Raw genomic sequence first — 25,168 nt, forward strand, 5'->3', positions numbered from 1 at the left:
CCTTCCCTGTGTTCCTGTGCCACTGCAGGGGAGAAGGTAGAGCCTGAGCAGGAGAGATGAGTGGTGGGAAGGTGTTTTTAAGATTTATTTTACTTCTTATCCTGCTCTGATTTTGTTTGTAGTAAATTCAATTATTATTATCCCCAAGTTCAGTCTGTTTTGCCTGCAACAGTATTTGGTGAGTGCAGAGCTGTGTGGCATCTTAGCTCTAGATTTTTATATACAGAATTGCTGGACAGAGCAAAAATCAGGACAGTTTGCTTTTTTTTATTGAAAAAAAGAAAAAGAAAACAAAGATTCCTAATTAGTTTAGGATTTTTCCAAATGTCTCTCTTAAAAGCAAAATAATCTGCACACCCAAATTAAAAACCCCAACCCAAACAAACAAAAACTCAGAGGAAAATTATTTGAACTGCAAAAGACAAGCAGTTTATTCTTGAACAAATTTCTTAAAAATTTAGCTCTGGTTTTATTATGTTCTGATTTCTTAAGAAAAAGTCTTGATTTTTTTGAAAATAATCTCTTGAAACAAAGGACTTAATGCATAAGCCACATCACTGTGGTTGGCCCCAGTCTTGCTCAGTATGTACATGTTCACTTATAAGCCAATTCAATTCTTTGCTTAAACATTTTTTTTATAATAGAGCAGTCCAATAAGTCCCGTTCAGAAGAGAGATTTTTATTATTTTTTTAATAGTGTGCAACACTGGTGTGATTGAGTGCTTTAAACTGCATCATATTCCATAGTCTTTCCTTATCTCATAGGAGCATTCTTCCAATTTAAAAAGATGGGAAAAGAAAAACAAAATTGCAAGCAAAGGACACACATCTTACTTTGGAGGATGGAATATTATTCAACATTTCAATAGAGCACAACTCCTAGCAGCTCATTTGTGATTTGAATGTTCAGCATTGCCATATCAGGCTGTTGGCCTCCAGTGAAAAGCTATGTCCATTTTTCTGTCACATGTAAACTGACACTGTAAAGGCACATGTGGAGAAAACAATGTAGGCAACATCCAGATGTTGAGACTACCTTTTCCTCTCCAGCACTCTCCCATCTTATCTAACTTTCAGAGAAAACAGTTGAGATCTCACAATAAATGTGAGTCCACACAGGCCTGTACAGGCTGTGTGGCCACTAAGAGCAGCAGCTTTGCACCCTCCTACCAACCCAGCTGCACATTCCCACTCCCACCTTTCAAACAGGCTGCTGGCATAGTCAAACCACAGCACTGATCAAATCCCACTTTTTTCTGAAATAGCATAGGCCTAACATGCAGCTTAGAAACTGAACTGCCAGTCACAGGTAAGGCCACGCAACCATGCACTCCTTGTCACACAAAGCCAGGGCACCATGCACCTGTCAGGCAGCTCTGTCCAGCACCATCAGTGGCATTGCTTCCACCATGCAGACTGAGATTTGCCCATCAGAAATTATTCATATGTGTACAGAAGTGGGCCCCATGGAAACAGCAGATTGCATCTCATGAAATAATGGGCATTTCCTGACAACTGTAAGCTCATCTTTAGCACTGACTATATTCATTTCCTCAGGGTTGGGTTTTTATAAGCAGAAAGTTAAAACACTTTTAAGTGTCATCATGACACCTGCACAACTCAGAAGCCTAATTTAATTGCACACCTATGGTGTGAACTTTTGACAGCATCTAAAGGAGCTCCTAAAGTTATATTATGACCAGAAGGAGTAATTACAGGGGATGGGATAGATACTTTGATGAAAGAAGGTGTTCAGGAATATCAGGTTTCATTATAAATGGAGCAGGAACAAGTCCACTGAGGGTGGATTCTTCTGCTAATTTTTAGTTTGAATTTCAACACTTCCTATTCCTTTTGGTCTCCTTTCTTCACAACAGCATTATCTCCAAATTCCTTTCTCAATTTCCATGCTTCCAGTCTTTCATCCCAATTCAGATGCCTTCACCTTCTCCCTCCCCAGCCCCTCCCAATTGCATTCCTGCCTCTCCCCCAGCATATATGAATTGCTAAGCCTTCCCATTGTTTTCCTGTAAAGACAAGCAAGCTCCTCACTATGACATCTTGCTCAGCAGAGTTCTCTCTTTGCAATGCTCCCATGGGTCTCCCAACCCGAAACCCAGCTGTTCAGCCAGCACTAGTCTCATCCACCTACACATCTATTTACTTCTCTTCTTCCTCTCCACATTTCCTAGGAAAAAAAAAATAATTTCCAGCATTACTTTTATGTAGTTCCAGTTCTTGCCCTCTGGTACTAAATGCACAGTTTTTTTCCCAGTACCTAGACCAAGCATCCAGTCAAGATATCTAAACTAAATAAAAAATGTTATTTTAAATTGTTCAAGTCTTGTTAAAATTCCCAGTTATAAGGGGGTTTGTTGTTTTTCAAGGAAATGTTTATTTACTTAATTTTGGTACTGCTTTAAGAAATATTTGAGTTATTTTTTGGTCTATATACCTAAAAATGGCCACACAACTCATGCTGCACAATCTTCAACTTACTTTGTAAAATAACAGTTTTGAGACCTATGTGTAAAGTGAGGCAGGTTAAGCATGTCACATCAGAGCTTCTGAATTTTGACATCCATTCCAATACAATTCATAGCCACAGCATATTCAAATATTACAATGTGTCAAGTGCTTTACAACACATCCTATTTTCACTCCCCTGTGCCATAGGAGGGCAAAACCAACATGAACACTGCTCAGCTATACTGGGCATTAGAATCAAGTTCTCCTTAACCCTATAAACCATTAGGGCAAATATTTAAGGCATTCCTAATTAAGCTCCTGTTTTTCTATAGTGTAATTTAAAAAATTAATGACACAAACTCTTGAGAATTTCAAAGTTTTTACTGAAAAGAAACATTTTCAAGAAGTTTGTGCGTTTCCACCTGAAAAGAACTATTTATTTCACCTTCATGATATCTACCAATCCTTATTCTGAAGTATTAAAAGCTTTGCATCAACCACCTCATAACTACACACTATTCACCTCCATTTAAATCTGTCTTCAAATCAATTACAGCTTATGTTGGATAGGTCAAAGATTAATACTTAGAGCACTCATAATTAACACCTGTTACATTCTACTCATGTCACAACAAATTCCTACAACATTTAGGAAATTTAAATTAGTCAAATTCAATTTCTAGTAAGTTAAACAACTGTGAAGAGAAAAAAGCCCTTCATTACTTTTTAATGTCAAATACTGCCTAGAACCTGGAGTGATCAAGACTCACTGCCCGAAAAGCTGCATAAACTTGAGGGGAAATTGTTAGAACCTGGGACTAAAGAGGTAAATCTGCATGCAAAGTTCTTCAGGTTGTTAACTTCTACAAGGGAAGTGGTACAAAGTGACCATTTTGGAGGACAGTGCAATGTAAAGCATATCTCCCCGTCCCCTGCAGAAGCTTTGCCCCCACTCTCTGGTAATGATAACCTCGCAGTTAAGCGCCACCTAAGCTTTTGCAAATTCAGTCTGACTTCAGACACAATGCCCACTGCCCGCCACGTGCTGTTTGAGGTCATCCTTTCCTAATTTAGCCTGTAACACTCCTTTGCAACCAGAGAGCCTATGTCCTTTGGTCCTAAAAGGTGCATGAGCCTGAACACAGTGCTACCACTTTCTTTTCATTTCCGCAGTAATTCAACACACAGCTAATTTGCTCTTCTGCTATCTCTGTCCTTGTCTCTTCCTGGAATTTATTTACCAACCTGATGCCCTTATTCAACCATGGAAGATTTTGTTCATCTAGAATAAACAGAACTGGCTTTTTCCTAAGGTCCAGTCCTCTGCAGAGCAGCCTAGTTTTACCTTCTAAGCCTGCCTCACTGGAACTTCCCTCTTTTGTCTGCAAGTGGCCAGGATCCCCATGTGACATTCCCTGGAGGACTGCCTCAATGCCAAGACTAACACTGCTAATACTTCCTTGACACTGGCTGAAGATTCTTGCCTGGTGCATGAAAGCACTTACCTTTTTCAGAACAGTAATACATGAGCAGCTCAGTCTGCAAACTGCCACCATTCTCTATTGTTTGCAACTGAAAATTGAGCTTAAAAAAACATTACCTCATCTCATAAAAGCTATTTGTTTGCACTACTGATTCCCCTCACTGCAATTACTCCTCGTTCAAGATAACCTGCTACCTCATATTCCTGTATCTTTTTGTTGCTAATAAGGCCTCAAACTTAATATTTTTGATTTTTTGAAAAAGTTTCAAGAGCAACACATTAAGGAAATCTGACAGTCAAGAACTCCCTTTAATGTCCTTGCACTATTTAATATCTCCTTCTCACCAAGATCTACAACTACCTCCTCAGCCAACTCCTGGCCCACCCTGTAACGTTTCTAGATTCCATACACTTTAGCACAGTATTTTCCTACATAAAGGTCATACAAAATATTTGTCCAAGGACAGAGTTTTAACTCACTGCGTTTCCTCTGCCTCACAAAAATGATTTAAAACAAACATATATATGAGGTTAGTCATTCCATTCTAACTTTAGAAAATTTCTCCTCCACTAATTCTTTCCTTCAGCATTTATTATGAAGTCTTGCCCCACAAAGGGCCAAGACTAACAAGCCTGCTGTAGGGCAGATCACTTTCTCACTGTCCTCAGAGGCATCATCAAATTTCATACTGTCTTACTGCTTTCCAGTCAAGTATACTGACCTGACTCAATACAAAACTAAATATTTGCTGCCAGCCTGAAACTTCATACAGCAGTTCTTTCAACATGCAGGGACACAGACTAGCATTAAACCATCTTGTATTATCAGACAATACCAAGTAGGAAAACTTGGTGACAGATACACAAAAATTCTGCAAGATTGCATTTTTCCATGAATGGTTTAAAATTATAAAACACACACACAATCAAAAAGAACCTCTAAGACTTGTACCTCAGTTGATTATTTTAAACATACCACGAATAATTGTGGGTGTTCATTTTAACCATCATATTCCTTGTCAAATACTGGAAGAAGAAACTTAACTGAGGTGGAAGAAAAGGAAAAACATTCCTTACGATTCAAGCTTCAATTAATGTAAATTTTTGAATTATTACAGCGTCATCATTTTTTTTCTAGAAAGAAACACTATTACTAAAAGACAACTAGTCTAAAAGCAAAAATCCCAGGTAATAAGACAAAAACATTAACTGTCTAGCTGATAGACAATGCAATTCAGAAGTGATCTGCCACTGTCAGTTTTATATCTTCTCAAAAGTCAGTTTACTTGAGACATGCTTCCTAAGTGGTCATTCCTGGTAAATGAGTCAAAGTAGAGCAAAACCAGAAAATATCTGCATATTTATATCAAAAGTTACAGACAGATTTGTATTATTGCACAATGTAATATACATAATATAATAAATACCTATTAAACACACTCATACATACACATGAGCAAATTCTCTATATATCTGTATGACAGCTAACATTTTCTCCAGGTGAAAAGCCTATGCATTATAGTCTTAGAACACGACAGAGGTGAAAATAGGGACAGAGGTGAGTTAACCTTACCATAAAACTGAAACACCTAAAATTTACTAGGAGGCTTCAAGAAAGCCTGGATATAATTAAAGTCAAGTGCAACATTCAGCACTAAATGCAGTCAAGTCTTTGCCTCAAATATGTTTTGAAATAACATTTCCAACTCTCAGCTTCCATGCACCTTCAGTTTTTTGCCTGGACTTTGGACATGTTCCATCTAAGTACTGAAACACATAACAATGGAACAAGAAAGGCCATGTCAGCCTTGCATAGTTAACATACTCCGTGGACTGTAAGCAACATAGTGGAATGTGTCTGTGTGTTCTCCCATGTGAACTTTCTTGATAATGATGACCTAAAATCAGCACATACCACAGGTTAATACTGATGAACTCTTTGTGATACCATGAATCCACATTTCAGATTTACTGAAACTGTGGAATAACACTTTTATATAAAAACGTTGAACAAAATAGCCAATCACTTCACTACTCCGCCAAAGTAACAAGTCCCTGAGAAAAACGGCACTGCTCTCTTGCAATTAAGTCTTTGTTTACAGCTGGTCAGAATACCAATATTTTTTGGGATAAATGATAAATAAGAACAACTTTTAAGAAAGGAAATTATGCAGCTATCTTCAGGTTTCTCAATAGATAGAAAGTTCCTCTGGTTACATCCATATGCAAAATCTACCTTCTTTTTTCCTTTGTCCAGTTTTACAATACTTGGTTTTTATTCACCCTCCTACGGACAGAACCACTAGGAAAACAAAGTAGCATCTGAATATCATTCATCAGAATGATTAAGAAGAAAGAAACATATAGGTGTAACTACAAAAGTGCCCTGCCATCCGGTAACAAAATTTGATGAAAATCAGCTCTGTAGGCTCTATAAAGACCTTGTGTCTAGAGAATGAAATGAAAGTTTTATCTCTATTCTCCCTGTTCTACTCTCCAAAAGATTCAGTATTTTGAGATACCATCATTTTCAAGATGTTAGTACTAGTTCAAAATTCCAAAATATATAAGTTTTTATCAGTGTTGTAACTTTAGACTATTTAATCAATTATCTTTCTATTAAATTTAAATCCACCCCATATTTTGTAGTCTTGAGCATATGTACATTGCCAACAAGATAACAGAAATGACAACATAGGAATATCCATTTGTTTAAGCTTACAGTAAATTTATCTTAAGTTTCTTCTTACCCATGAGATTCCTTTTCTTTAATGTTATTTTCCTATATAATCCTCTTACAACTTTGAAAGAAAGAAATCCTTTTGCAATAAGAATTCTGTGTTCAGAGAACTGCTACATGACAAGCAATGCTGGCTGTTTCCATCCCACTGTCTTTAGAATGGGAGAACTCTCCAATTCCACTTATGCTATTATATGGACAAAGGCCAAGCTTCAAGTATTCTGCTTTTCCACTGTTACTTTCTACTATTTGTTGCTGAAAAATATAATTATGTCAATGAACATAAACCATACTTAAGCATATGTAAATATTAGCCTAATGTTAGTTCAAAGTGCAACATCCATCCAAACTTTGAGCCTTCACATATCAGAACCAGCTACCACTAGACCACAAACAACCCTGAAGAATTCCCAACCTTAATTTTTCACTGATAATACTGAAGTTCTTTTAAAGAGAAAACACTGAACTCTATGCTTTAGAAGAAGTGATCCTGCTCAGGTCTAGTTCTCCAATCTCTGACAGAGGAGAAAAATTCAACATATTTCAGCAATAATTGTAAAGCTTAGAAAAAACTTATTTAAAATATCCAAAAGACAGATTAGGTCTTTTTATCCATGTATCTTGTATCTATGTCTAGTCTCTTCAGAAAGCACCTTCATTTCAATAATGTACTACTACATCATTAATAAATTTCTGTTAATTTGTCTTCTGGATAATTATGCCATGCGATATGCATATTTAATTTCTTTAAAATACGGAACTATCAATTAACATATCATCCAGAAATTATTTAAATGTGGAGAAAAACATCTTAATAAGAGAAACAGTTTCTCTAAAGCAATACAGAAAGATTTCATTAGTGAGGAAAATCTGTTCAGAGCAAAACTTATCGTTTTTCAATAAGTACATGCCCTTCAGTTCATGACCAGCTGACTCCCAGACTGACCACAGACCCAAGTTATTCTTTGCTCACAGAGATAAAACTGAATTATGTTGGCAATTAAAATAAACACACAAACAAAAAGGCAGAATTTTTGTGCTAATGTAAGCAAAACTTGGATACAGAAATTTTCTGCAGCTGGTTTCAAATCCTTTTGAGAACTGGACTTTATGATGCTACCAGAGTGTGGCAAAGCCTATTCTTAGGCTGCTGTAAGGTTAGATAATCAAGAAGGGCCATCCTCACAGAAAAATGCAGCCTCCCTCATTACCAGCTCAGTACTCAAAGAACATAAATCTGCAAAAGCCTTTTCTTAGGCCATAACACAGCAGGGTAGCTGCATTCCCTGCTTGTTTCATGTAGAGCAGTAATGAGTCCTATATCACCCCTGTGAACAGTTCAGCATCACAGCTGCAGTAAAGGAGGCCCTTACAATTCCTGGATGGAGGAGGTAACCAGCAGTGGTAACCTAAGGATATGCTGAAGGTAGGGAGAGAAATCAGTTGAGTTCAGAATTTCATCTTAAATATCATCTGGTTCCAACTCCCCTACCATGGCCAGGGTCACCTCCCAAGTTGTTCAAAGCCCCATCCAGCCTGGTCTTGAGCACTTTCAAGGATGGGACAGCTGCAACTTCTCTGGGCAACCTGTTCCAGTGCTTCACCACCCTCACAGCAAAGAATTTCTTCCTAATATCTCATCTAAATCTACCCTCTCTCAGTTGGAAGCTAGTCCCCTCTTGTTGTATCACTATATGCCCTTGTACAAAGTCCCTCTCCAGCTTTCTTTAGGTACCAGAAGGCTGCCTTAAGGTCTACACAGTTCCTTCTCAATGGTTCCCATTTTGCACTCACTGCCTAAAGGAGGAAATGGGGAGCAAATTTCACTTGTATAATGCTGGAATTCAGGCCAAGCACTACACCTAAAGCTGTGAAACATCTGTTTACAAAGAACAAATATACTACTATGCATGGACTTAAAACCATTTTGAATTCCTCACTTTACACAGATCCTTGTGCAGGGCAGGTGGCAATTAAGCCAGCTCACTGACAGACAAGACAATTCCCAGGGCATGCTGGAGACAAACAATGGAAACTGTATACTAACGTGCTGCTCCTTCTCTTACTTACTCTCCTTCTACTCCACTCCCCAATATTACACACATATATGAACACATAGCATGCAAAATACATACTAAAATGAGACTAATTCTGGATATACTATGGTGGAAGTAGCCTTTTTAACCTATCAGATAATTTATATTTCAATCAGTATCCAATATCCAGCAGACAAAGTTAAAAAACAAAATTAGTCTGCAGAGAACTGTAATAAGACTTGGGAAAATACAACTTTTGGGTGCACTTTTGAATGTCCTATTAGAAAGCATAGTGTAGTCTAAGATATCTAAATACAGCTTCCTCAGCAAAATGCTTCTTCTCAAACAAGGCAATTCTACTTAAATTTATCCACAGTTTCTCTGCATGGTCAAATAATTCTATTGAAAGCTGATTGAGAAGTTTCCCTTGTTTTCATTCAAAAATGAACTGATATTTTAAATCAGTACTAAAAGTTATAATCCTTGCAGAATAAAATACACTAAAAATACGGAGTATAAACCCCCATTAATCCCCTTTCCCTCCCCACACCCAAATAAAGAGACTGTATTGAAGTACAAAAGACTGATCAGAACAGTCCTACTGAGCCACAACGTCTTCACTGTTTACATCAACTTTGCATTTCTGAAAATATGTACTGACATCACTACAGGAATTTATAAGGCCTCCTTCTTTCAGGAGGAGTCCTTTTACTAGTCCTTTGAAGGAGAAGCACATCCCAGTTCAGGAGTTTCCTTTAAATATGAATTACTTATTCATAGTTGATAATGATCACCAGATCTGTTTCTTCGTGGTTCCCATATCATGTAGAACACCTTTTTCCAGATACCATCTGCATGACATGATTTTATGACATTGAAGTTGGTTGGCTTGAAAACAAATTTTTTAAATCCACTTCATAAGCAGTAATTGTGCAGTTTGTTATGACAAAGCTACATCTTCAACATCTTTTAGAGATACCATGCCTCAGGGTCCCATATTTCATCTGCAGCTTTCAAACAAATTTCTATGTATTTAAAAAGAAAGTAGTTTTCCAGACTTACGTTGACTTTGAAGCTTTGTACTGAGCCATCCAGAAAGTGGACGTTACAGATTATTTCTGATCGGGTTTTCTCTTTTGGTAGCTCTGATGCTCGTATGTTATTTATCCTCCCACCTAAGGCTCGTAAACGGGAGTTCATAACTATTGCTGAATAACCTATAAAACAAAAATTATGTTTAATGACAGTTCTTATAATTCTCTATGTTTGTTTTTCAGAGTAACTTACAACATCATGAAGACCTCATTACACCCCAAGCTAACAAATGCTTCTTCTAGAAAAGAATAAGTTGTAAAATTAGCCTGTTGTAAACTAGAACATAAATGCATAAATATAGAGGGGTTCCCATACTGTAGATGAGAAAATTATCAAGAGAATTACAGGTAATCCCTGCAATGTCTACCTGGGTTAGGCATGAGTCAGTGCCTTAGTTTAAATCAGTAAAAAACCCCAAACACCTACTATAATGTAGGAAGGCAACATCAAGACAAGTTTTTATCATCTGTAACTAGGAAAACCCTTACCCCCATTTACATTTCCTACATATTTCTGCATTTACAATACAAGTTCCACTACAATAATTCTGTTTACTCTCAGCTGACAAAACAGTCTTGAGTTAATGCAAATCAGATTCTATCAAGTAACACTTTGTTTCAGGAATATATATGCAAACACCATATGTAAGGCAAGCAGAACTAACTCTTAAAACATGCCAATATTTTACAGTCTAGCATGAAGCCAGAAAAGAAAATCCCACAAGAAAACACTTATTTTGTTGCTTAGGCTTTTTCTTTTAAAAAAAACCTCTTAATGAAAACCAAAACTCTAAAAACCAGGATTTACAAATTAAAACAAACAAAGGAAAGTCCCATCAAACAACAAAAAGCCATTCATTGAAATAAGAGGTGAATTAAATTCAGACAAGCCTGTAAACATTTCAAGCCTCTCTTCACTGGATCAGTTTACCAATTAACATCACAGCGTTTAAAGCCAGTTGGCAAGCGAAGCAGAGGATAGTTTTCCAGGTTAATTACCATACCAATTACCAAACCATTCCTCACTTATAAGGGGACAGCTACAAAGGGACTTGCATAATATGAGTGTTACATAGACTGCTGGCCAAGCTAGACAGGACCTATATGAGCACTATTTTGCCATCTTCCCTTTTCTGTCTATCTGCCTTAAAACACAGGCTGCCTTTTCTTTTACACAGCTACAGAAATGGAACAATTTAGAAAAAAAAATATCACTTAAAGTACCAAAGCATTGTCTCTACTACATATCTCTTTGAAAGGGAGACATGAAAAGCATGAAGAGCCATGAAATGTAAAATTGCATAAAGTGGTCTTTTTGGGGTTGCAAAGACAACAAAGCAGTGCAGTGATCCTTCTCCACTCAAGTCCGTGTAATCTATACTCAGAAGCAGCTAAAACAATTGCCTTCTCACAGACAGCTCAGAAGTCAGACACACATTAGCATTCAACACTTCCAACAACACTCTCATGGGGTTTTTTTGTCAGCCAGTTGATAGTTCACCATTGTATATTTTCTAAAATCAAAACTGTAAGCTAGCAAGACTCATTTTTTTTAGCCAGCATGCATTTTTTTCCTCAGAAAAGGTGTGGGTTAGGGGTTTTAGATGTTTCTTTTTTTCTTTTCTCTGGCTCTTTTTTTATTCTTTTGTTTTTAAATAAGGGGATAAAAAGGAAGAGGTAATCTTTAGGAGAATTATGAACAATATTTCCATATAAACCACCAAACACTCCTATTGCTTTGAAATTTTTCTTGATGTACAGTCTGCATCTAATCACAGGTTTTGTTTTTTGTTGGTTTTTTGGTTTTTTATATCCAGAAAATGGGGTAATTCATGACTGGTTGCTGTTAAATAAAATATACAGTTATCCAATTATCAGGAGTATACAAAAAGTTGATGACAAACTAGGATTGTAAATGAAGTCTTCAGTCTCACATTCTCTAATTTTCTAGCAGCTAAGTTTTAAACTATTTATTCAGCACCATGTTCACCTTTCACCAAAAAGTCAAGTGACTACATTAATTATACTACAAAGTCTTTTCTCCACTCTCCACCTCAGCTGGCAAAAAACACCTTCTCATTTGCAGAAATAGCTCTCTATCCACTAGTCCACTGATGGGTTAAGTGGAAGGTTATCCTTCACTGTGGACCAGCCACTAGATGAGAGAGAATGTTTTGGTAGCCAAATTCAAAGCTTCATCAGCCTGGCCTTAAGGGCTCAGTCTGCATTCCAACACCTAATGGTCCCAGCACACAGACTTCTCCATTCGTGAAAAAAGGCTATTTGACCCTTTTGCTTATAATGTCCAACCTATCTTACACTTCCACCATTCCCTATCTCTATGCCCTAATTATATTCTAACTTTGTCAGGCTTCAGCAGAGCACAGCAGTCCACAGGAGTCTCCAGCACCCTGCTCCTGATCTACCCAGAGAGAGGGAGCAAAGAGTGCTCAGCCCCTGAAGCCCTAGTGCAGAACATGCTTCAAGTTAAGCTACACCTGGAGACACTTCAGACATTTTGATACCTAACTCTAATCCCTGTCCAGCAGAGCATTATTTTTTCAAGTGTTACAATATAGCCAGATCATGCTACTCACTTGTTCGAGCTTCAAATGCAGAAGCCAATAAAATAGCATCAATAACATTTATATACACATGTGCTTGCAATCCAGAAAAAAACAACAAGAAAAAAAAAACAGCAAAAAAAGAAAACTCTTATAACTGCAAAAAAATTAACCTGAATAAACCAAATTGATGATTTTTATTTAAGTGACTGTGCATAGTACCACAAGTAATTACAGGTCAACTTCATACCACGGTCCCTCTGCAGGAAACCCAGCCTGTCTCCTGGATAACCAAAGCTATCGAAGAGCTAACAGTAACACATACTTTCATACTGCAGTTCATTATAAAATGAGAGGTGCTTAGTTTGAAATTTGTAGCCTTGTGCCAGTTTTTCAATTACCTCTGCTTTAACACCTTCAGGTGATCTGCTGGATGCTGGGTTATATGCCCAATTCCCCAACTGAAGCAGTAAGTTGGAAATTTATCATGAGAACTTCAAACCTGCTACTGTGACCAGTTTGGGTTCACAAATGAAAACCTGCAATTCCTTTATTTTTACCATTTTATGTAAAATCACATCAGGAACACAGAGTTCATGGTTTGTGCTTACGGCAAGCAAAGAGCCCCAGCTGAGGCTGTCCTCAACAAAGCCAGCTGACCACAGGAACTGTGCCAAGACAGGGACAAATGGCTGAGTGTTTGGATGCCACAGCTATCAGTCAACTGGAGCTCAAGGGGACTAATCAAGGCCTAGGAAACTGTCACCAGCTGGAGTCCCCAGCAGAGAAAGCCACACCTTCTACTTCCCACCTCCATGGCCTTGAGCACCACTGTGCCAAGTGAGCTCCTCAGGGAGCTGTGTTACGAGTGTCACACCACAGGAACCTGCCCACACCACTTTGCATGTCCCACCTCAGCGTGCCACGTGCTCAGCAAGTCTGCAAGGAAACAACTTAGTGAATCCCTAGCCTAAAGGGCAAGGGAAGGAGAACAGGAGACAGGTGAGCAGCTGAGCTGTTGGCACCTGCTACATGACTTTTCATCCATAAGTGAGCTGTTTAAAGCTGTATTTTAAATCAGGCCAGGTTACTGGAATGGCTTATGGACCCCAGTGCAACATGTAGAAGCACATGAAGGAACCTGCAATGGCAACTGCTTTCGGGGAAGGGAGAGGGGCCACTGAGATGCCCAGCACAACCAGAAGCCTTACACTTCTAAGACAAGGGCTCTTAAGCCCTAGCAATCACCCTCCAGCCCTGAGTGACCAGAACCAGCCACTACATGCAAATCTCAGTTCCTGTTTGTAGCCTCAGGAAGGAGGCTGATTCAGAAATGAAACCAAATTTTAAAAACCTGTAAGACAATTTAATATTATCAACAAGTCAGTACTTCAATGCTTTTTTCCCTTTCCCTAAAATAAGCATGTTTTCCCTAAAAAATCCAGGAAGTTGGGAGGTATATTTTAATTAAACAAACAAACAAAACACATCGAAAACACAGTTATTTTCACAGCTATAAAGTATAAAACTAACATGTGGAATTCTATCCCATAATGAAATCATGCAGTAGGCTTACAGGAGAAACAAATACAAGTACAGATATGAAAAGAAGTTAATGTTTTCCAAGTACATTAAACACATTTCTGGACAAGTTTGGTTATGCATGCCTTCTCCTACAGTAATGTTGCAGTCAAGCAGAACAAAAATAACACGTTTTCCTCATCTTTTGTATTGAGACTGACTTTTAAAAATACTTTTTTTCCATACCAGCATTTGATTTCTTTCCAACTGCTTGGAAATTGCTGGTAAAAAAGCTTAAGATTCCATTATCAGTATAACTGCCATTAACTTATTTTTTACCAAGTAATTAAATTAAGGGCAGATTTACTGAGTATACACTCAAAGACCTTCTACATATAATCATAGTGTGTATAACTGTTAATAGATTTGTTGGGTTTGTGATTGTTTGAGGTTTTTGTTGTTTTTTTTTTTTTTAATAAATTATTTATTACCTCCACTTCTTCAGGTCAGTAGGGATAATTTACTCCTGTAAATGGGTACACTCATGTTTTTTGTAGGAGGAGACTACTGCACTAAGTTTTCTCAGTTTATTACAGTCTTGACTGAAAACACTGGTCTCTCAAAAATCATAGATATTACAGAATCTGTGGGAATGTCATATACAAAAGGATAGTGCTTCCAACTCACCTTCATTGTCTGAGTGAACACCCCGACATGGAAGGGGAAAACAGTAGAACTAACAACATGGTCAAGTCTTGTGTGCCCTTTCAATAACAGTTACATTTTATGGTTATCTGTTCCTTTACTAAAGGTACAAAATAACTGACATGGGAATGGAAAGAGGTATAACAAATTAAAGGTGTCTTTGTGGCAATGTATATCCCTAAGACAACTGATACAAATGCTCTTCAGCATGCATCAGCCCACGTAGTTAAGAATTACTTACACAGAGCCCTATCTATCATCAGTGCATCTTAATGACGACTAAATTATTCAGCCAGATTTTCCAAATAGAAGAATTAGGCTTAACTCACTATGTACGAAAACCAGGCTCTGCTTCCACCTTCTGCAGAGGAAATGCTTCATCTTTTCCACATTCTCAATAAGAAACTAAATGCCTCCCTATGAAAAAAAAATTCAGCTCTTCTAGTTCTCTTGGGAAAATCCCAAGAGGTATTTAGCACAATACAAATTACCAAGCATTACTATAGCAATAACCAAAGTAAAAGATAAACAGCATTTTGAGCAGTGTGTGCAGATCACCATTTTATCCTTATTTGTAGTTATTTCTTCACAAAATTTTCCTGACATATTCATGTAAATTATATAGAAAGCAAGTGGGGAAGCCAGAAGCAACATGATGAAACTTCACATTACTTGGAAAAACAAAAGCTAAAAAAAATCCGATCCAAAGCAATTAAACCATAAATATAGAACAAGCATGAAAGCCTTAGATGATTAAGCCTTACAGATTATGGTAGGAATACCTCCAAAAAATACCTCCAAACTGAGACACAAAGAATAAAAGACTTGTTGCAGCATGGCCTTCCTTAGAACAGGAATAAAGGTTAATATCCATACTGAAAGTTGGTGCATGTGTGTAGATACACACAGAACTTCCAAAGCAGTAGCTGCAAGTTTTCAAACCACTTCTCTTTAAGAAGGGCAGCAATATCATTATAATAGAGACTCTTCACAGCAAGGCTAAAATCAAAAATTAATTTTATTAAAGATTTGGCTTTCTTGGATTTTTATATATGATATATAAAATACCTATGATATTTTCAAGCACAGCAAACTACTTATCTGCCATGTAAGTAATCAATAGGTCTAGCTAAGTATTCTAAGAATGATATCAAAAATTGAACTACTAGTGCTTAAATCATTCTAGTTATCATCTTTGATTTTCCAGAAAAAAAAAAAAAAACAAAAAAAACAACCTATAGGCAGAGATTCTTCACAGAAAATTAGTCCATGTAAGCAAAAAACATAGGCATTTTGAAGTTATACCTCCAACAGGCATAACACACATTGCCAGCCCATAATTTCCCAGAACCAGTACAGAACTGAGCAAAGAGAAAACATCCTTCCACAGTAAAATATAATGATACCTCTTCTCCATTTAATAGCCCTTAATGCCAGAGTTCACCCACAAATAAGCCTTCAGGGTAGACCACATACAGTATGACACCTCTGTTTATTTAGAGCATACTTCAAAGCATTTTAGTTTCAATGAAGGTAGGTACAAGAAAGAAAGGCTCATTCTAAAAACAAAAACCAGACCACAACTAATTGTGAATACTCTTTCCTCTTCTAACCAGCACAGAATTGGAATCTAGCTTTTTATTTCACTTTTAAAAGCCAAAAGGAAATAAACTAGATTTTTTCCTAGTAATGTCTAGGAATCAGTTACCTACCTATCTACAGTAGTCACTGCGTCTTAAAAGAGAACCCAGTATATGCAGGTGAATAAATTTTAAAAAGTCCCTATACCACTACAAGAGGTTAGACGCTTAATTAGTGCATAAATTGAGTAATTAAGTGATTTGCAAGCTTTCCCTGCACTTCATTTAGCTTTTCATTATAACACAACCCTGGTAAATTCATATTGCAAAGTGTTTTCATGGGAAATCCAGCTATTTTAAACTCTGGATTCAGCAGGACCAGACATGAATGTCAAAGACAAACCAGAAGAGATGCCTTTCAGTTCCAGCATTATACTGCACCCTGACTGACATGCCACTGAGATCCCACTAAACCAATATCATACTGAAGGTAATGCCAGCAGTGTGAGCAGCTGCAGTATCTGGTGCAGAAAAGCCATGCACCACATTAAGCCACCAATCCTTATTTCAGTTCTGCTGCCTGGGACCTACATACACTCATGCAGCTGCACTGGGAACATTATTTCTGTTGGGGACCATCCTACAGTGGCAGAGTAAAAACACTAAGTAACCAAATTATCCTGAAAAAAAATGGAATAGCCACATTAAACATTTGTTCTGTACATACATATATATTCATTCCAGTGCAAGTTTTAGAGACAAAGATTTCAGTTCAACTTTTTTGAGACCCTTCTTTCTTCCTGTCCTTCCCTTTTGAAAAAGGTGTGCTTCACCTGTAAAGATTTACCAAAGAGATTTTTACCCAAGAGTTGTAAAACATGCACAGGTTCAGCCATCCCCACAGCTCTTGCTGTTAAGACTGAAGAGGCAGAACAGGCTGCCATCAGGGTAACAGAGATTATTAGACCAAAATAACCATACTATTTACATAGTAATAGCCTTTACATGGGGGACTGGGGGTTAGAAGGATTATCCCAGCCTTTCAGCAACATGTTCAGCAGCAAAGACTGCTTATCTGAAAACTTAATCTTGAAATCAGATAACCCAATGGTAACTAAACTCTAGAAGAGCTTATTGGTGGAAAAACAATACTGACCATCAATTTCAGTGTTGTTCAGATCTTGTGTTTTTAGCATCCTTTATTCCAACTTCTGAAGTAAATATTTTGGTCACATTTGCAAAGGATCAAACAAGATTGTATGAATAACTCCTCAAACTTCCAGGGTATCAATCTGGTAATGCCAACTTCACAAATGCTCTTTTGCATACATACAATAAAACCACACAGCTAAGGCACTGTAGGATCCAATGTGTCATTTCAGGGAGAATGAAGCATTATTGCTAGACCTGAGACACAGGACGAGCACAAGTAAAGAGATGGTATCTACTGCATGCAGAATGATTGACAGCAGAAAAGGCAGAGGGAAGAAAAAGCAAGAGCCCTGCTCCCCACACTGCTAAAATACTGCGAAATACAGGTGAGAACAAGACACACTTATAATGCTTTCACATTTTTTGCAGCTTTTACTGCTCATGTCAGAGATCTTTATGATGTTCATTTTTAAAAACCATTTCTAAAAGAACACCTTCAGCCAGTGTGCTGAGGGCAGTAAACAGCATGCTGCTTCACTTCCTGCACGCTGCCAATCAAAGCGTTCAGGAACTCTAGGGCTTCCTCTATTGCCTGCCTCAGCTTTAAGCAGACCACAGAACAAAAGAAAATCATCTCACCAAAAAAATGCAAGGGCTACCATTACTTTATTTTCCAAATAATACCTTTGGGAAGTAACTAACAATGTTGTATGAATTCAAAATAAAAACTGCAGAATGAAAGCCAAAATTCACCTTCCCCAGCTTGGTAGTGCCTTACACTAACAACACTGAAGAGTGGAAGTGAACACTGAGTCAAAGTGAAAGCTGAGCACTGCAGTGCCCAGCTATCAACATTTCCCAAAAATATATGAGTTTATATAGAATAAGTAATTTACACCTTCAAATTTTCAAAACCAAGTAAATAAGCATTCACCACTGAAATTTATAAAGACAAGCAAAAAAATATTCTGAAATCTTAGTTACCAAATTAATCATCACACCAAAACTGAAATACAAAAAATACATCATTCCATTGGCAATAAGCCGTGTGTCATGAAACTTTTGTATGACACATAACATGAAACAAGAACCATCATGTCAATTCTCCTGCCAAGTAAAGCTGTTATATTTAAGAAGAATTATAATCATCTGCATGACAGACTCAGGATGAGATGTAGAAAAATAACCAAAGCTTTAAGTATTAAAATATATTTCCAAAACACGCTTTTAGAGGGAAATTCTAATTTTTTACTATATCCATAGTACGATACTAATCAAACAGTCGAGAAACTTTCTGTTCTACTTCTGGTTTTAAAAATACTCTAAAGTAAAACTGGGATTATTCACACAAATCTCACACTATCCACCATGCTTACAGGTTAATATAAATCTCTATCCCCTATAGGGTAACATAAAGAAATACATACAATTTTCACTTTTCAGAATGTTGCTGAGAGTGTCAGAAAAGTATCAAGTCTCCATATAATGTTCCCTATGTGAGACACGCTCTTTTCTGATAACAACTTTGAACTGTTGTCCTCCACCTATGAGTTAAAAGATTACTGATCTACACTGAAATATTTAATTTGCCAATACAGTATGATGATGGCCTACCAAAAAAAAAAAAAAAATCACAAACTGCAGAAAATGCCTTTTATGAGAACAGGCATGTTTAAAAAAAACTCCAAACACCAGCTTTCTTAAACAATCCTCTCCTCATATCTCAAATAGATGCCTAGAGTAATTTTTTCCTGTACATATTAACCAGACAAATAAAAGAGACCTTTTACAATTTTTGCCTCCAATTAACACAGTACGTTTGCATGTCAAAGCTACAGTTATCAAAGACTTCAGTCTTTCCAACAGCACTCATGCCATTGTACCTCACAAAGCAAAAGAAATTTTAGCTGTTTTTTAAGGAGCAGGTAAACAGCAGATTGTAGGCAGAACAGAGTATAGCCTCAACATAAAGCTGTGAATCTAAATGTTCACATACTATTTCTGATGCTGGCACTATTGACATTTTGTGAACTGGTCACTTTCCTCCACCTCAAATTGAACATGGACCAGGACAGAAATAATTGCCAAAGCATACTTTTGAAAACTTTGAAAAAGCAGGGGTATAGGTAGATGGACTGTGGATAAACTTAATAACTTGTTCTACAGAAGGACTGAATGGCCCTTAAATCTGTCAGCTCAGAAAGATGCTGCTGGAAGTGGTGACTGCCATTTTTTGCCAAAGGGGAAAGAAGGAAAGAAAACACCTTAATCATGGATGTGAGAGTATTAATGAGTGCTAATGCCATGGAAAGCTAACTCAGCTTTTAAAGAAAACAGAAATTCCACAAAAAATTCAGTGCTGGATTGTTAAGAAATAGCCTGAAATTGAGAAATAGCCTGAAATTACAGATGACTGAAGTTTCCTTCATGCACAGGCATAGCTGAGTAGCAGATCGAGATGTGCCACTGTTACCCAGTGTTTTCCACTGTGGGCAATACTCAATCTACTTCTCAACACAACAGAGGACTGTGTACCATTCAAGCTTGGGAAGAAAAGGTCTTATCGCTGGCAACAAAAAAACCCAGTTCATACGTTTTGCAAGGAAACATTTTGGACCTCAGAAGAAAACCTATCTTGTAAATTGTGTCAATGAACAAAAAACTCTTCAGAATTATTATGAATTATCTTTCTGAACCCAGATACTTCTTTTAGAACTTAAAGCTTAAAACTTCACAAAACTGTTTTCTATACATTCCTGTTTCATATATTTTATAATACACATTCTGCTGCAAGCTTTTGAAATATATTCCATTAAGCATGACAGAAGACTTCTGTTATAAAACCTATGGCTTCAAAAGGTCCCCAGAGGGATTTGGAACACAGCACAAGCAATCTGCAGTTAAGCGCAGAATACTATTGAAAAAGATTAAATGGTAGAATAATCAAATGACAGCAATTCTTCCTTTAAAAGAAAAAGGAAGGACACAATAGCAATCTGGAAATTGAAAGTTATGTTATGAAGGGGAACTTCAAGCTGTATGAAGAGAAAAAACTATTTCTTTTAAAGACTATAATTCTATAATGCAATTTATACTCCAGCACTGTTCAAAATGATGAGTTCAGGAGATCCTCAAGTCTCACAAAAGTAGTTGAAGGAATTACACAAAGTTCTACCTCATGATTATTAGGAAAGCATTTGAAAATGTGCTGCAGAAATCTTGCATCTTAGAATCAAAACCTAAACAACATGATAAAATTAAAACACCTCCTGATACTTTGAACATAATGTCTTGTTTTTACATATTCAGATAAACTGAAGATGTTCACGTAAGAAGTTTACTTGCCCTGTGAGGGGACTAAGGGAGACAAACATCTCCAGAAAATTTACAACTTTTTATATGGGCATAGTGATAGGAAAAGAGGTAATGACTTAGGCTAAAAGAGGAGAAATTCAGTTTAGGTATTAGGCAGAAAATCTTCACTATGAGGATGGTGAGGCACTAGGACGGGTTGCCCACAGAAGCTGTGGATGCCCCACCCCTGGAAGTGTTCAAGACCAGGCAGCATAGAGCTTTGAGCAACATGGTCTGGTGGAAGATATTCCTGCTCATGGCAGGGGGTCTGGAACTAGGTGATCTTTGGGGCCCTTCCAAACCCAACCCAACCCAACCCATTATATTTGGTTTATAAGTCAAGAAGAAAAAGCAAACACACACTGTGGAAAGCCAGTCTAGGAACATCTGCATTTTGTAAACAATCGCCAGAGATGAACAGCTTACTGCCATTCTTTCCTCTCTTCATCTCATCTTCCTCCTGCATTTATGACTAACAGAAATACTTGTATTTTCAGCTTACCGAAGGACACCTTTTTCTTCCCTTTTCAGGTTGTTTTACAGACTTCAAAATATCTAGTATCACAAGAATTTGTTATCAATAAGTTCAAACTATTCTCCAGGACCTGCAGTAGCACTGACTGCAGCTCTGTACCTTTTGCACAAGTCCTCCTCCTCCTGCACAAAGAGAATAAGCAAACAAAAAAAAAAGCAACACTGCCATTCAATCTGGATAGACATTTTTCCCATTCCTGCATGTGCTTGGACATCCTTACTTTAAAAGAAGAAAGTAATTCCTCCACACAGTGAAGAAAAAATAAAGTAAACATACTACAGAACACGTCCTAGCTTGCAAACAATTTGTGCTTTCTGGTTTTCCTTAAGTATTTAAATAGTGTATGCTTCAAACCAGCAAAATCTAAACATTTACATCTTTACATCCCCGTTAGACAATATTTTGACCACCCTACAAGATTAACACACACCCTGTGACCATGGTGCACCTCACTGCTCCAAAAAGCATTCACCTAAAAACTTCAGCCCCCAAAGAGCCAAAAAGCAACCTCCCAGTCAGGATTCAACAAGGTTTAGTGCCAAGCTCAGGCTGGACAGCCATGTCCCTGGCAGCACAGATACCACCCTAGACCAGGGAAGGCAGAGCATTCCTCCACCATCACAGGCTGGGGTAAGTATATTGGGGCAGCTTTTAGACAAATACCTGATAAACCTTCTGCCATGAGGCCACCAAAGTAGAGTGAACATGAGCCATGCAGTCCAAACTGGAGTTTGAGGGAGTAAAACTGAATGGATTAGAGTGAGATTTTGTAAAGGAGTCTGGTAAAGAACTGCTTGTCTTGGGTGAAGTACTGCTTTGGTTTTGTTGGGAAACAGGGGGGGGGTTGTTTTAGGTTTTTTGGTGTTTTTTTGTTTCTTCTCCAATTCTCCTACTGACATATAACACTGGCACAAGTAATTCAGGCCATTTAGATCCTTTTTTGTTCATTTTTAACACAGCTGTCCAGCAAATGCTCATTTATAAAAAAGCCTCCTGTTGCCATCTGAAGTAATGCAAGTCTCTTCAACCTTGTTAAAACTCCCATGCAGAGCCAAGATCACATAATTTACAGAATTAAAACATCTTATTTTTGAGAATGCATTCCTATGTATCAACTGCTGCTATTTTTCAGAGTTTATCATTCAGAGGCTAGTTTGGTTTTTAAGTTTCAAATCATTCAGTGCACAAGACAATGCCAAGCATTTTCAAACAAACACACCAAATTTTGCCAAGTAGATCTGACATGCCTCAAGCCTTTCTATTTCAGTTTTTGTATTCCTGGCTGGCAGGTAGAATATTTATCTTCTTCCCACAAAACAATCTTAGCATGCTGTGGCAACAGATTACAGAGGAATGCAGGCACTAGGCCAGCATTGCTGGTTTATACTGGAAACAGGAGCAAAAAAAGGAAAGCTCTGCTTACTGTCCTGAGATCCGGTATCTCTCCCAGTTTCCTCACTGCTCAGCACTTTTACAATGCAGAGGTAATGGGCAATGCCTCCCCACAGGCAAATTCCTCAAAACCTAATGTGGAAGGGCTGGGAGAGCTGGAGGGGTTTGGCTGCAGCATCTCATCAGGTTAGAGCCATGATCACAGAACAGCTGGAATGAGACCCAGGACAGAAGTCCACAACTACTAATGGTTTTTTGCCTTTGTGTTTCTCTCATGACCCAGCAATACACCAGAAGTGCATTTTAAAGGAAAGGCATCAAAACAAGGACTACTTGAAAACACAGTACTGTATTTCTAGTTTTGCTTAAGACTAGTCAATTGACCAGAAATGAGCAGTACAGCAAATCAATGACAAACCAGCCTTTTTTCCTGGAAATAGCTGATCGTCATGAAAGCTTTAAAGAAGAAATTAATTTGAAATGGGTTCTTCAATGTCATCAAGCTTATTTTACCTTAGCAACTGAATAAAGGAGATTAGCAACTTGATTTTGAAAGCTATTAGCTAAACCTTTACATAGATCTCTAATATTTAAGCTTATGCTGTAATCAGTAACAAAGGTAATGACCCCTACTCCAGATTACCTACCCTAAATTACACCTAAATAAAAATACTCAGCTTTGTTTATTTAATCTTAATTGCTTTCCTAGTGCAAAATGTACCTTGTCATGACCAAGTAAGTGGTCTGCTTGCCCACGAGAGCTTTCTGAATGTGACATCAATGTTTACTCATGCTGAATGCTCTCAACGGCTACATGATCTTTGGAATTAAAGTACAAATTCTGACCTACACCACATACACTTTCCTACTATTAATAAAACCTAGTATTTCACCCAAGCAAGTTTGTCCCTTGCAAAAATGGGGTGGGGATTCAGCTTCAGCATGCACTGCAAATTAACTGCTAGATCTAGCCAAAACTTGCAAGGTATGTAACTTTCAACCAGGTTAAATTCATGCAGCAGCATAGAGCCCCCCTCTTGAAGCAATATGACAAGAACAGAAATTCTATCAAAGTAAAGGCAATTTGCAAGACTAGAAAGAATAATTGGTAGGACAGTTTTGCTGGGGACTGAATGCAATGACAAGCTGGCTGCCTCCCCTGAACCAGCAAACACAAAGCAGCCAAAGTGAATTGCAGCAGCATGTTTGGAAGGGAGGTCGAAGAGATAGACCTCAGCAGAGCTCTGGCTGGGAAACACTTCAAAACCTTGAGGAAAAATCAAGAAGAGAATGCCTCCCGGTTTATTTCTTATCATATTCATGAAGAAAGAGCTCCCCTTTCCATAAATTTCAAAAGCATTATATCAGATGAGTTCAAACATAAAAATAAATCAGGACTGATAAGACTAATTGAATCAGGAATGAGCACAGGCTCTGAAGAATATAGGGGGTTTCAAGTAGAATAAGCAGAAGACCAAACATAAAAGCAAGTGCTGGATGAATTAAAGCATAATGGGATGGAACAAAGCAAATGGTAACATGGGTATGACAACCATGTAGAGGTTGGAAGAAGAAATTAGATAAGATAGTGAAGGGGAATTACCTGGCATCTTTAAAAAAATGAATGAAGTTTGCTCCTGAAGAACTAGATCAGTGCCAGGCAAAAAAAACCAAAAAAGTATTAAGGATTTGTACAAATTCCTACTACTACCCTTTAAAAAAAAAAAAAAAAAAAAAGAAAAAAAAAAGGAGAGAGGTTAAACTATTGATTATTGTGAAATAAAATATGGTGTGTGGGGCATTTTTTGGGAGGTCATGGTTGCTTGGTTTTTAAAATGTCTATTGAAGTTTCAGTATCTTTTGTGGGTTTCCCTTCATAAATGTTTGCATGATTTCATGCTGAGTCTGAAGGGCTTCCTTGAAAGCACCTCTTTTTAGTCCCAGCCAGTCTCAAGCAATGTTATCTGCACAGTTGGGTGAGAAATCAGATGCATCTCATTCAACATTTTCAGCATTCATTCAGCATCTCATCTGACATTTTCTTACTACTGAATTTGTCACCTTTTCTCCAACATGACTCAAATTATTCATGTACAGACAGCTAACAGTGACCACATACACACCTTAACTTCTGTGACAGACATGCACTACTACACTTAAATACAGGTCTTAACATCTTGTTTTACAGATAAAGATTTGATCTGCCACAGTATAAAATATTTTGCCATCATTCACGTTTAATGCTTCAAGATCAACTCCTCAGGTCCACCTTATCAATATCTCCAGAAGGAGAGGGAAATGAAAACCTCAGAAGAACAAGGATGACAACTCTTTCTGGTGGTATTACTACAACCATCATCATAGACCACGCTAATTACTTTCTTCTACCTCAAGCTTTCAGTATGCAACAGTTTAGCAAACTATCACCTTCTTATCTCTAAGAACCTTTTGCTCAATGACCAATATTAAGTCACGAAGGGAAAAACTGGCAACACTATCAAAGATGTACCAAATGTAGCGTACTAAGCTTGTAAAAAAGAAAT

General features: G+C 37.5%; 1 protein-coding gene across 2 annotated transcripts in view; it reads right to left on the bottom strand.

Moving 5' to 3' along the window:
* Window positions 1-25,168, bottom strand: part of PTPN3 (protein tyrosine phosphatase non-receptor type 3) — a 122,783-nt gene that overhangs the window by 83,478 nt on the left and 14,137 nt on the right. For both annotated transcript variants that reach the window (XM_071455187.1, XM_071455178.1), the window contains exon 2: window positions 9,791-9,945. In XM_071455187.1, coding sequence (XP_071311288.1) covers window positions 9,791-9,928 — 138 coding nt within the window. In that variant the 5' untranslated portion in view covers window positions 9,929-9,945. The remainder of the gene's footprint in view (window positions 1-9,790; window positions 9,946-25,168) is intronic.

The sequence above is a fragment of the Agelaius tricolor genome, unplaced genomic scaffold, assembly GCF_023055355.1.
Source record: "Agelaius tricolor isolate 1412-34295 unplaced genomic scaffold, bAgeTri1.0.p SCAF_2, whole genome shotgun sequence".
NCBI lineage: Eukaryota > Metazoa > Chordata > Aves > Passeriformes > Icteridae > Agelaius > Agelaius tricolor.